We start from the raw sequence: 13,282 nt of genomic DNA, 5'->3' as shown, positions 1-13,282 counted from the left end.
TGACATTCAAAGTCTTCTACATATTGAGCTTATTTATTAGAATTCATTTATTTGTATTTTTGGGACATGGTCCACACTTGGATGCTACACAGATACTCTTTCATTGACATGCACTGAAATACTATTTTGCACGATTGTGACACATTTAATCTAATAAGACCAAAACAAAACCCTGTAATGACAGCAGTGTATATGTGCAACTGCAGTTCTACAGGGTGGACCATTTATATGGATACACCGTAACAACACGGGAATGGTTGGTGATATTAAAGTCCTGTTTGGGGCACATTAGTATATGTGAGGGGGCAAACTCCTCAAGATGGGTGGTGACCATGGTGGCTATTTAGAAGTCGGCCATCTTGGATAGAACTTTTGTTTTTTCAATAGGAAGAGGGCCATGTGACACATCAAACTTATTGGTAATGTCACAAGAAAAACAATGGTGTGCTTGGTTTCAACGTAACTTTACAGTAGCTTTTCAACAACAACTTCCTATTGAAAAAAACAAAAGTTGTATCCAAGATGGCCGACTTCTAAATGGCCACCATGGTCACCACCCATCTTGAGGAGTTTGCCCCCTCACATATACTAATGTGCCACAAACAGGACTTTAATATCACCAACCATTTCCATGTTGTTACCATGTATCCATATAAATGGTCCACCCTGTAGACTCACAACAGTAAGAGTGTTATTAACAAACTGTGCTAACACAATATACATGAAATATGATCTGCTGACTAGTAGAAACTGTAGAAACAGCTTTAAGTACATCAGAAAATGTGATATGTAAATGATCGTTTGTAACTTGTCTTTAGGATTATTTCACTCAAATAAGCAAATGAAATGTAATCTGTGCACAGACAGAAGAAAAGCTTTTGATGGCTCAGCCCGTGTTTCTCCAGATCTTGGCCCTGAAAGCCCAAGTTTTTCCTTCCAATTTAAAATAACTCACAGTTACTAAAACAGGAGACCATTAATAAGTAAAGTGAGACCTTTCATGTATCCAGCTACAAAGAGGACTGCTTTAAACGAACCTGCGTGCATACAAACACACCTGCACTATACTTTTCTACTTCTTCCTGTCGATCTTGCTCATCATGGCTTTGACATCCACTGGAGCGGAGGCAGCGGCAGCCTTGGCTTTTTCCTCCTCTTCTTGCTGCCAGAGGATGATGGGGTGGATGCCCGGGCTCCGGTTGAGAGCATTCTGCTCCAGGTTGGCAGGACTTGGATGGAAATACAAACATTAATGACAAAAAAGCCTCTTTCACCAGAGTAAAGTTGTGAAACACACATTGCTTATCGATTGTAGAATGTTATGCTCTTTACTTGTCCTGTCCCTGGTTTGGGTTCAAATGATTAGACGGTAAACCTGTTTGACCACTATACGCACAGAAGGAGCAACTGGTGACACACAACGCAGAAAATAATATTTGAATGTGATGCCAATCCAAATGGTGTGAAGGGAGGGCTTTTAAAAACACATCAGATCTCAGTGGGTCTGTGGACCAGACTTAAACATGTAAACATCCCTCATGCTGTCTCATCTTAAATGTTCTTATCTTCAATTTGAAAATGGCGCTATCATTACAGGAGCTTCTATCCCATGAATGCTGGAGAAGTTTTATTTACTTTGTTTTCCCATTGCAGTGACGCAGTGCTTCTCCTCTTTCTGTCTTCTTTTTCTTTTAGTCTTCGTCTTTTTCATATAAACTTAAATTCCAAGCATTTTTTACTTGAGCCACAGTGACGGTCTCAGAGGAACTGATTTCTTCCCCTGCGGACTTCAGACACTATTCAGTTTCATACAGTCATCCTTTCTTATTAACTGCAGGCCTCTCTTACAACACTGTCACCACTTCCTGTTTCAGCCTGGATTTAAACATGTCTCCTTATATAGAGATCTGTATGGAAAAGTTTGTGATGTAGTCGGATTACTATTATGAAGGATCCAGGCAAAAAGTACTGCCTGTGTGTACGTCAGTACTTGTGGTAATATATCCCAATATAGTAAGAGGTTCCCTTCCCTGTTTTTCCTGTTTGGATCATTTTAAATTGGAATAAGTGGTACCTGAAATTCAGCTTCTGTGTCTACATTATGTAGAATACTAACCTGAAGTTGTGCGGTTCAGGGTTCAGTGCCTTCTTCTGGATGTCCTTGTATGTAGGTGACTTGAGGTAACGGAAGAACGTGTCCTGTGCCAATCAAAAACATGAGCATGCTAGCAACCTCCACGTGTTGGTATGAACAGATCATTTTTGACCCTCACACCAATCATGAATCTGGACACACCTTTTTCATGAGCAGGAAGACGTGCGTCTGTGCTGCTTCCAGCACATAGCGGTGAGGATGTTCCAGACCTTTCACTGTCAGACCCATTGTCCTGCCATCAATGTTGATCCAGCGGGGGGCGCCAGGGGCCAGGAAGGTCCTGCATACACACACATTCTACATCAATCTCCTCCATGGCTGAAAGTTATAGGAGTGAAGATTTAGAAAACCTGAAATCAATTTAAAATGACCCCGTCTTCCTCCCCTCACCGCAGCAGATGGCCCCGCCCCTCCCTGAGCCTGGTTCTACCGGAGGTTTCTTCCTGTTCAAAGGGAGTTTTTCCTTCCCACTGTCGTCAAAGTGCTTGCTCATAGGGTTCATATGATTGTTGGGTTTTCTCTGTATGTATTATTGGACGACCTACTGTACAACATAAAGCACCTTGAGGTGACTGTTGTTGTGATTTGGCGCTGTCTAAGTGAATTGAATCAAAAGCTATTGTAAAGTGTGAAACTGAATCTCATGTGAAACAAAGATGTATTGTGTAACCAGGATGGCTGGACGGGTCTCAAGAAAACACAAAATGTGGAATTTAAATGTAAAAATGTGGAATGTAAAATAAAGTAAAATAGAAATCAAAGAAAGAAGAATGAGGTTAGATTATTTGTCTTACTTGAAGATGGTCTCAGCTTTTGTTGACATAGACGATGAGGTTCCCCACTTCAGTTCTTCTGCTGCTTCCCAAAAAGCCAAGTTCTCACCTGATGTGCACACACCATATACCACATTAGATCCTAATAAGTATGACAGTTTTCTGACTTATGGAGTTGTCATTGTACATATACAACAAAATCAACAACAGGGCGGTGCACTGTTGGACGGACCAATCGGAGTCTGCGCTGCGGGACTGTTTTGATCACGCGGACTGGGAAATGTTTCACGTGGCCGCCAGAGACATTGATGAGTACACAGACTCAGTCTGCGGATTTATCAGGAAATGCGTGGAAGATGTCGTCCCATCCAGAACAGTTAAATCCTTCCCAAATCAAAAACCCTGGATTAACGGAGATGTTCGCGCGGCACTGGCGGCACGGAACACCGCCTTTGCCTCCGCGAACACATCGGACTACAAACACGCACATTACCAACTCCGGAAGATGATCAAAGCAGCCAAACGTGAGTACAGGGACAGGGTGGAGCAACAGTTTGACAACCCTCGGAGTATGTGGCAGGGACTAAACACGATCGCAGACTTTAGAGGGAAACCCAGCACACCGCAGACCACGGCCTCTCTGTGTGAGGATCTAAACGTATTCTACGCTAGATTCGACACAGCGAACACCACGAGACCGGACAGTGTGCGCACCGCGGATGACGTCAGTGCGCACACTGTGTCTGAGGAGGATGTGCAGAAGTGCTTCAGGAAGGTGAACGCACGCAAAGCTACTGGTCCGGACAGGATTCCCGGCCGCGTCCTCAGGTCATGCGCGGCTCAGCTGGCTGGAGTGTTCACGCACATCTTCAACCTTTCCCTCTCTCTGTCTGTAGTCCCAGCCTGCTTCAAAATGGCCACCATCGTCCCTGTACCCAAATCCTCCACCATCTCCTCATTGAACGACTGGCGACCTGTAGCCCTGACCCCCATCGTAAGCAAATGCTTCGAGAAGCTGGTCAGGGACTTCATCTGCTCTGCACTACCCGACTCACTGGACCCTCTACAGTTCGCATACCGCCACAACAGGTCCACTGATGATGCCATAGCCCTGACACTACACACTGCCCTGTCACACCTGGAGAAGAGAGACACGTATGTGAGAATGCTGTTTGTAGATTACAGCTCAGCATTCAATACCATCGTTCCCTCGAAGCTGGACAGGAAACTGCAGGATCTAGGACTGAGCAGCTCCCTCTGCAGCTGGATCCTTAGCTTCCTGTCTGACAGACGCCAAGTGGTCAGACTGGGCAGCATCACCTCATCCCCCGTCACACTGAACACTGGTGCTCCACAGGGGTGTGTACTGAGCCCTCTCCTGTACTCACTCTACACCTACGACTGCACAGCCACTAACAGCTCCAACATCATTGTGAAGTTTGTGGACGACACTACAGTGGTGGGTCTTATCACCAACGGTGATGAGACGGCTTACAGGGAGGAGGTCAGCGCCCTGACCCACTGGTGTCAAGACAACCATCTCACCCTCAACGTCGCAAAGACAAAGGAGCTGATAGTGGACTTCCGGAGGTGCAGAGAAGTACACACCCCCATCACCATCAACGGCGCTGCTGTGGAGAGAGTGAGCAGCTTCCGGTTCCTTGGTGTACATCTGGCTGAGGATCTTACGTGGTCAGTACACACAAACAAAACAGTGAAGAAGGCGCAGCAGCGCCTCTTCTTTCTCAGGAGACTGAAAAGATTCGGCATGAACCCCCGCATCCTCAGGACCTTCTATCACTGTGCCATTGAGAGCATCCTCACTGGATGCATCACCACCTGGTATGGCAACAGCACCGCCTACAACCGCAAAGCTCTCCAGCGAGTAGTGCGGTGCTCTGAACGGATAATTGGAGGTGAGCTTCCCTCCCTCCAAGACATCTACAGGAAGCGGTGCCTGAGGAAAGCGGGGAGGATCATCAAGGACTCCAGTCACCCCAGCCATAAACTGTTCAGACTGCTTCCATCAGGAAGGAGGTTCTGCAGCATCCGGTCCCGTACCAGCAGACTGAGAGACAGCTTCTTCCATCAGGCCATCAGACTGCTGAACACGTCATAGACACCTCAGCTTCACTACTGGAACTTCAACATTATGCACTCCACACTGTATATAAATGCCACTTGTTTTGCACATATTCAACTCTGTATATTTTATATATTTTATTATTATTATTATTTTTTTTTATTTTTTTATTTTTATTTTTTTACTATTTAATTTGTAAAAATGTGTATACACACACACACACACACACACACACACACACACACACACACACACACACGTAGGAAAATATTTAGTATACACATCCAGAAATGCATACACTATTATATATTGTACATATATTTATTAGTTTCAGGTTGGCCATTCTTGTATTTTGCTCGTTTGTGTTGTTGTGTTTGCACATCTCTGTTGCTTGTGGGGCTCGCACACAAGAATTTCACTCGCATGTGCTGTGCCAGTGTGCCTGCACATGTGATGTGACAATAAAAAGTGATTTGATTTGATTTGAAATCATGGGGGCTCCACGCCAAATGTGCAGGGATAAAATATAAATAGTAAGACACTATAAGACACTGGTGGTTCATCTAACCCCACCAGTGGAGCCAAAGTGTAACATTTTTGTCAAATTATGGAAACCTCTCCACAATCGTTGGCACGAAGATCTGACAAAACTAAAATAAACTGAAGACTGAATAAATACAAATGAGCTCTATGTTGAATAATAAGGGTCCTGATGTTTATTGTGAAAGAAATATGGCTGACGTGGGTGTTTCACAGTTTAGTTGAAACATCCATGTTCCCTTTGTTTTATCTACCACCCATCACCATGATAAAGCATAAATGTGTCCTAATCTTCACTGTATTTAGCTAAACATGGATAAAACTCCATGCTTGTAGTTGTTTAGTCATGCAGAACTCTCAACTCTACCAAGAAGAGAAACTGTGATGAACGACATTTGTTGACGTACCACTGAACTCCTTCTTAAGGAAGACCTTGAAGTCATCTCGCCCTCGCAGGTCACTCAGCAGCTCGAATAAGCTGAAGGACCAGCGCTCCACACGCATTTTAGTAGGAACTTCAACCCTGAGGACAAACACAGGTTCAGTCACTATTGGGACATCCATCATCATCCTGCCGTGGTCCCTGGGTTCGTCCAGGGTTTGAAGTTTGGTTCTGAACTTTTTACTTGTTCCTTTATAAGATAATCATCTTCTAGTTCCTGAAAATGTTGTTTTCTAGGGACTCTGTTGTTTTTGCATTTTGGTCATAGCAGTGTCTCTTTTGTGTCCAGCTTCTGTTGTCATCTCGTCTCTCTGTGCCGTCTCGTCTCTCTGTGCTGTCTCGTCTCTCTGTGCTGTCTCGTCTCTCTTTGCCGTCTCGTCTCTCTGTGCCCGTCTCGTCTCTCTTTGCCCGTCTCGTCTCTCTGCGCTGTCTCGTCTCTCTGTGCCTGTCTCGTCTCTCTTTGCCCGTCTCGTCTCTCTGCGCTGTCTCGTCTCTCTTTGCCTGTCTCGTCTCTCTTTGCCCGTCTCGTCTCTCTGTGCCTGTCTTGTCTCTCTGTGCCAGTCTCGTCTTTCTGTGCCCGTCTCGTCTCTCTTTGCCCGTCTCGTCTCTCTGCGCTGTCTCGTCTCTCTGCGCTGTCTCGTCTCTCTTTGCCTGTCTCGTCTCTCTGTACTGTCTCGTCTCTCTTTGCCCGTCTCGTCTCTCTGCGCTGTCTCGTCTCTCTTTGCCTGTCTCGTCTCTCTGAGCTGTCTCGTCTCTCTGTGCCTGTCTCGTCTCTCTTTGCCTGTCTCGTCTCTCTGCGCTGTCTCGTCTCTCTTTGCCTGTCTCGTCTCTCTGTGCCTGTCTCGTCTCTCTTTGCCCGTCTCGTCTCTCTGCGCTGTCTCGTCTCTCTGTGCCTGTCTCGTCTCTCTTTGCCTGTCTCGTCTCTCTGTGCCTGTCTCGTCTCTCTTTGCCTGTCTCGTCTCTCTTTGCCTGTCTCGTCTCTCTTTGCCCGTCTCGTCTCTCTGCGCTGTCTCGTCTCTCTGCGCCTTCTCATCTCTCTGTGCCCGTCTCGTCTCTCTGTGCTGTCTCATCTCTCTGTGCCCGTCTCGTCTCTCTGCGCTGTCTCGTCTCTCTGTGCCTGTCTCGTCTCTCTGTGCCTGTATCGTCTCTCTGTGCCTGTCTCGTCTCTCTTTGCCCGTCTCGTCTCTCTGTGCTGTCTCGTCTCTCTTTGCCTTTCTCGTCTCTCTTTGCTGTCTCGTCTCTCTGTGCTGTCTCGTCTCTCTGTGCTGTCTCGTCTCTCTTTGCCTGTCTCGTCTCTCTGTGCTGTCTCGTCTCTCTTTGCCTGTCTTGTCTCTCTGTGCTGTCTCGTCTCTCTTTGCCCGTCTCGTCTCTCTGTGCTGTCTCGTCTCTCTTTGCCTGTCTCGTCTCTCATTGCCCGTCTCGTCTCTCTGTGCTGTCTCGTCTCTCTTTGCCTGTCTCATCTCTGTGTGCTGTCTCGTCTCTCTGTGCCTGTCTCGTCTCTCTGTGCCTGTCTCGTCTCTCTGTGCTGTCTCGTCTCTCTGTGCCTGTTTCGTCTCTCTGTGCTCTCTCGTCTCTCTGTGCCTGTCTCGTCTCTCTTTGCCTGTCTCGTCTCTCTGTGCTGTCTCGTCTCTCTTTGCCTGTCTCATCTCTGTGTGCTGTCTCGTTTCTCTGTGCCTGTCTCGTCTCTCTTTGCCTGTCTCGTCTCTCTGTGCTGTCTCGTCTCTCTTTGCCTGTCTCGTCTCTCTGTGCCGTCTCGTCTCTCTTTGCCCGTCTCGTCTCTCTGTGCCTGTCTCGTCTCTCTGTGCTGTCTCGTCTGTCTGTGCTGTCTCGTCTCTCTGTGCTGTCTCGTCTCTCTGTGCCTGTCTCGTCTCTCTGTGCTGTCTCGTTTCTCTGTGCTGCCTCGTCTGTCTGTGCTGTCTCGTCTGTCTGTGCTGTCTCGTCTCTCTGTGCTGTCTCGTCTGTCTGTGCTGTCTCGTCTCTCTGTGCCGTCTCGTCTCTCTTTGCCCGTCTCGTCTCTCTGTGCCTGTCTCGTCTCTCTGTGCTGTCTCGTCTCTCTGTGCTGTCTCGTCTCTCTGTGCCTGTCTCGTCTCTCTGTGCTGTCTCGTTTCTCTGTGCTGCCTCGTCTGTCTGTGCTGTCTCGTCTGTCTGTGCTGTCTCGTCTCTCTGTGCTGCCTCGTCTGTCTGTGCTGTCTCGTCTGTCTGTGCTGTCTCGTCTCTCTGTGCTGTCTCGTCTCTCTGTGCCGTCTCGTCTCTCTTTGCCTGTCTCGTCTCTCTGTGCTGTCTCGTCTCTCTGTGCCGTCTCGTCTCTCTTTGCCGTCTCGTCTCTCTGTGCCGTCTCGTCTCTCTGTGCCGTCTCGTCTCTCTTTGCCCGTCTCGTCTCTCTGCGCTGTCTCGTCTCTCTTTGCCCGTCTCGTCTCTCTGCGCTGTCTCGTCTCTCTTTGCCCGTCTCGTCTCTCTGTGCTGTCTCGTCTCTCTTTGCCCGTCTCGTCTCTCTGCGCTGTCTCGTCTCTCTTTGCCTGTCTCGTCTCTCTGAGCTGTCTCGTCTCTCTGCGCTGTCTCGTCTCTCTTTGCCCGTCTCGTCTCTCTGTGCTGTCTCGTCTCTCTTTGCCCGTCTCGTCTCTCTGCGCTGTCTCGTCTCTCTTTGCCTGTCTCGTCTCTCTGAGCTGTCTCGTCTCTCTGTGCTGTCTCGTCTCTCTGTGCTGTCTCGTCTCTCTTTGCCTGTCTCGTCTCTCTGTGCTGTCTCGTCTCTCTTTGCCTGTCTCGTCTCTCTTTGCCTGTCTCGTCTCTCTGTGCCTGTCTCGTCTCTCTTTGCCCGTCTCGTCTCTCTTTGCCTGTCTCGTCTCTCTGCGCCTTCTCATCTCTCTGTGCCCGTCTCGTCTCTCTGTGCTGTCTCATCTCTCTGTGCCCGTCTCGTCTCTCTGCGCTGTCTCGTCTCTCTGTGCCTGTCTCGTCTCTCTGTGCCTGTCTCGTCTCTCTGTGCCTGTTTCGTCTCTCTGTGCTGTCTCGTCTCTCTGTGCCTGTCTCGTCTCTCTTTGCCTGTCTCGTCTCTCTGTGCTGTCTCGTCTCTCTTTGCCTGTCTCATCTCTGTGTGCTGTCTCGTTTCTCTGTGCCTGTCTCGTCTCTCTTTGCCTGTCTCGTCTCTCTGTGCTGTCTCGTCTCTCTTTGCCTGTCTCGTCTCTCTGTGCCGTCTCGTCTCTCTTTGCCCGTCTCGTCTCTCTGTGCCTGTCTCGTCTCTCTGTGCTGTCTCGTCTGTCTGTGCTGTCTCGTCTCTCTGTGCTGTCTCGTCTCTCTGTGCCTGTCTCGTCTCTCTGTGCTGTCTCGTTTCTCTGTGCTGCCTCGTCTGTCTGTGCTGTCTCGTCTGTCTGTGCTGTCTCGTCTCTCTGTGCTGTCTCGTCTGTCTGTGCTGTCTCGTCTCTCTGTGCCGTCTCGTCTCTCTTTGCCCGTCTCGTCTCTCTGTGCCTGTCTCGTCTCTCTGTGCTGTCTCGTCTCTCTGTGCCTGTCTCGTCTCTCTGTGCTGTCTCGTTTCTCTGTGCTGCCTCGTCTGTCTGTGCTGTCTCGTCTGTCTGTGCTGTCTCGTCTCTCTGTGCTGCCTCGTCTGTCTGTGCTGTCTCGTCTGTCTGTGCTGTCTCGTCTCTCTGTGCTGTCTCGTCTCTCTGTGCCGTCTCGTCTCTCTTTGCCTGTCTCGTCTCTCTGTGCTGTCTCGTCTCTCTGTGCCGTCTCGTCTCTCTTTGCCGTCTCGTCTCTCTGTACCGTCTCGTCTCTCTTTGCCTGTCTCGTCTCTCTGTGCTGTCTCGTCTCTCTGTGCCGTCTCGTCTCTCTTTGCCGTCTCGTCTCTCTGTGCTGTCTCGTCTCTCTGTGCCGTCTCGTCTCTCTTTGCCCGTCTCGTCTCTCTGCGCTGTCTCGTCTCTCTTTGCCCGTCTCGTCTCTCTGCGCTGTCTCGTCTCTCTTTGCCCGTCTCGTCTCTCTGTGCTGTCTCGTCTCTCTTTGCCCGTCTCGTCTCTCTGCGCTGTCTCGTCTCTCTTTGCCTGTCTCGTCTCTCTGAGCTGTCTCGTCTCTCTGCGCTGTCTCGTCTCTCTTTGCCCGTCTCGTCTCTCTGTGCTGTCTCGTCTCTCTTTGCCCGTCTCGTCTCTCTGCGCTGTCTCGTCTCTCTTTGCCTGTCTCGTCTCTCTGAGCTGTCTCGTCTCTCTGTGCCTGTCTCGTCTCTCTTTGCCTGTCTCGTCTCTCTGCGCTGTCTCGTCTCTCTTTGCCTGTCTCGTCTCTCTGCGCTGTCTCGTCTCTCTGTGCCTGTCTCGTCTCTCTTTGCCTGTCTCGTCTCTCTTTGCCTGTCTCGTCTCTCTGTGCCTGTCTCGTCTCTCTTTGCCCGTCTCGTCTCTCTGCGCTGTCTCGTCTCTCTGCGCCTTCTCATCTCTCTGTGCCCGTCTCGTCTCTCTGTGCTGTCTCATCTCTCTGTGCCCGTCTCGTCTCTCTGCGCTGTCTCGTCTCTCTGTGCCTGTCTCGTCTCTCTGTGCCTGTCTCGTCTCTGTGTGCTGTCTCGTCTCTCTGTGCCTGTTTCGTCTCTCTGTGCTGTCTCGTCTCTCTGTGCCTGTCTCGTCTCTCTTTGCCTGTCTCGTCTCTCTGTGCTGTCTCGTCTCTCTTTGCCTGTCTCATCTCTGTGTGCTGTCTCGTTTCTCTGTGCCTGTCTCGTCTCTCTTTGCCTGTCTCGTCTCTCTGTGCTGTCTCGTCTCTCTTTGCCTGTCTCGTCTCTCTGTGCCGTCTCGTCTCTCTTTGCCCGTCTCGTCTCTCTGTGCCTGTCTCGTCTCTCTGTGCTGTCTCGTCTGTCTGTGCTGTCTCGTCTCTCTGTGCTGTCTCGTCTCTCTGTGCCTGTCTCGTCTCTCTGTGCTGTCTCGTTTCTCTGTGCTGCCTCGTCTGTCTGTGCTGTCTCGTCTGTCTGTGCTGTCTCGTCTCTCTGTGCTGTCTCGTCTGTCTGTGCTGTCTCGTCTCTCTGTGCCGTCTCGTCTCTCTTTGCCCGTCTCGTCTCTCTGTGCCTGTCTCGTCTCTCTGTGCTGTCTCGTCTCTCTGTGCTGTCTCGTCTCTCTGTGCCTGTCTCGTCTCTCTGTGCTGTCTCGTTTCTCTGTGCTGCCTCGTCTGTCTGTGCTGTCTCGTCTGTCTGTGCTGTCTCGTCTCTCTGTGCTGCCTCGTCTGTCTGTGCTGTCTCGTCTGTCTGTGCTGTCTCGTCTCTCTGTGCTGTCTCGTCTCTCTGTGCCGTCTCGTCTCTCTTTGCCTGTCTCGTCTCTCTGTGCTGTCTCGTCTCTCTGTGCCGTCTCGTCTCTCTTTGCCGTCTCGTCTCTCTGTGCTGTCTCGTCTCTCTGTGCCGTCTCGTCTCTCTTTGCCCGTCTCGTCTCTCTGCGCTGTCTCGTCTCTCTTTGCCCGTCTCGTCTCTCTGCGCTGTCTCGTCTCTCTTTGCCCGTCTCGTCTCTCTGTGCTGTCTCGTCTCTCTTTGCCCGTCTCGTCTCTCTGCGCTGTCTCGTCTCTCTTTGCCTGTCTCGTCTCTCTGAGCTGTCTCGTCTCTCTGCGCTGTCTCGTCTCTCTTTGCCCGTCTCGTCTCTCTGTGCTGTCTCGTCTCTCTTTGCCCGTCTCGTCTCTCTGCGCTGTCTCGTCTCTCTTTGCCTGTCTCGTCTCTCTGAGCTGTCTCGTCTCTCTGTGCCTGTCTCGTCTCTCTTTGCCTTTCTCGTCTCTCTTTGCTGTCTCGTCTCTCTGTGCTGTCTCGTCTCTCTTTGCCTGTCTCGTCTCTCTGTGCTGTCTCGTCTCTCTGTGCTGTCTCGTCTCTCTTTGCCCGTCTCGTCTCTCTGTGCTGTCTCGTCTCTCTTTGCCTGTCTCGTCTCTCATTGCCCGTCTCGTCTCTCTGTGCTGTCTCGTCTCTCTGTGCTGTCTCGTCTCTCTTTGCCTGTCTCGTCTCTCTGTGCCTGTCTCGTCTCTCTGTGCCTGTCTCGTCTCTCTTTGCCTGTCTCGTCTCTCTGTGCTGTCTCGTCTCTCTGTGCCTGTCTCGTCTCTCTGTGCTGTCTCGTCTCTCTGTGCCTGTCTCGTCTCTCTTTGCCTGTCTCGTCTCTCTGTGCTGTCTCGTCTCTCTTTGCCTGTCTCATCTCTGTGTGCTGTCTCGTCTCTCTGTGCCTGTCTCGTCTCTCTTTGCCTGTCTCGTCTCTCTGTGCTGTCTCGTCTCTCTTTGCCTGTCTCGTCTCTCTGTGCCGTCTCGTCTCTCTTTGCCCGTCTCGTCTCTCTGTGCCTGTCTCGTCTCTCTGTGCTGTCTCGTCTGTCTGTGCTGTCTCGTCTCTCTGTGCTGTCTCGTCTCTCTGTGCTGTCTCGTCTGTCTGCGCTGTCTCGTCTCTCTGTGCTGTCTCGTCTCTCTGTGCCTGTCTCGTCTCTCTGTGCTGTCTCGTTTCTCTGTGCTGCCTCGTCTGTCTGTGCTGTCTCGTCTGTCTGTGCTGTCTCGTCTCTCTGTGCTGTCTCGTCTGTCTGTGCTGTCTCGTCTCTCTGTGCCGTCTCGTCTCTCTTTGCCCGTCTCGTCTCTCTGTGCCTGTCTCGTCTCTCTGTGCTGTCTCGTCTGTCTGTGCTGTCTCGTCTCTCTGTGCTGTCTCGTCTCTCTGTGCCTGTCTCGTCTCTCTGTGCTGTCTCGTTTCTCTGTGCTGTCTCGTCTGTCTGTGCTGTCTCGTCTCTCTGTGCTGCCTCGTCTGTCTGTGCCTGTCTCGTCTGTCTGTGCTGTCTCGTCTCTCTGTGCTGTCTCGTCTCTCTGTGCCTGTCTCGTCTCTCTGTGCTGTCTCGTTTCTCTGTGCTGTCTCGTCTGTCTGTGCTGTCTCGTTTCTCTGTGCTGTCTCGTCTGTCTGTGCTGTCTCGTTTCTCTGTGCTGTCTCGTCTGTCTGTGCTGTCTCGTCTCTCTGTGCCGTCTCGTCTCTCTTTGCCCGTCTCGTCTCTCTGTGCCTGTCTCGTCTCTCTGTGCTGTCTCGTCTGTCTGTGCTGTCTCGTCTGTCTGTGCTGTCTCGTCTCTCTGTGCTGTCTCGTCTCTCTGCGCTGTCTCGTCTCTCTTTGCCCGTCTCGTCTCTCTGTGCTGTCTCGTCTCTCTGTGCCTGTCTCGTCTCTCTTTGCCCGTCTCGTCTCTCTGTGCTGTCTCGTCTCTCTTTGCCCGTCTCGTCTCTCTTTGCCCGTCTCGTCTCTCTGCGCTGTCTCGTCTCTCTTTGCTGTCTCGTCTCTCTTTGCCTGTCTCGTCTCTCTGTGCTGTCTTGTCTCTCTTTGCCCGTCTCGTCTCTCTTTGCCCGTCT

General features: G+C 50.7%; 1 protein-coding gene across 2 annotated transcripts in view; it reads right to left on the bottom strand.

Annotated features, from left to right (window-relative positions):
* Positions 1-12: 12 nt before the first annotated feature.
* The window catches only part of rgs9a (regulator of G protein signaling 9a), a 46,391-nt gene continuing 33,121 nt past the window's right edge, over positions 13-13,282 (bottom strand). For both annotated transcript variants that reach the window (XM_085269884.1, XM_085269885.1), the window contains 5 exons: positions 5,959-6,074; positions 2,950-3,037; positions 2,297-2,435; positions 2,117-2,199; positions 13-1,229 (listed from right to left, as the gene is read on the bottom strand). In XM_085269884.1, the coding sequence (XP_085126010.1) occupies positions 1,073-1,229; positions 2,117-2,199; positions 2,297-2,435; positions 2,950-3,037; positions 5,959-6,074 (583 nt within the window). In that variant the 3' untranslated portion in view covers positions 13-1,072. The remainder of the gene's footprint in view (positions 1,230-2,116; positions 2,200-2,296; positions 2,436-2,949; positions 3,038-5,958; positions 6,075-13,282) is intronic.

Source organism: Mchenga conophoros, linkage group LG4 (genome assembly GCF_057382185.1).
Source record: "Mchenga conophoros isolate Kocher_MC1m ecotype Shallow Benthic linkage group LG4, M_conophoros_male_GT1.1, whole genome shotgun sequence".
NCBI classification, from domain to species: Eukaryota; Metazoa; Chordata; class Actinopteri; order Cichliformes; family Cichlidae; genus Mchenga; species Mchenga conophoros.
This window is presented reverse-complemented; position numbering and strand designations above follow the sequence as displayed.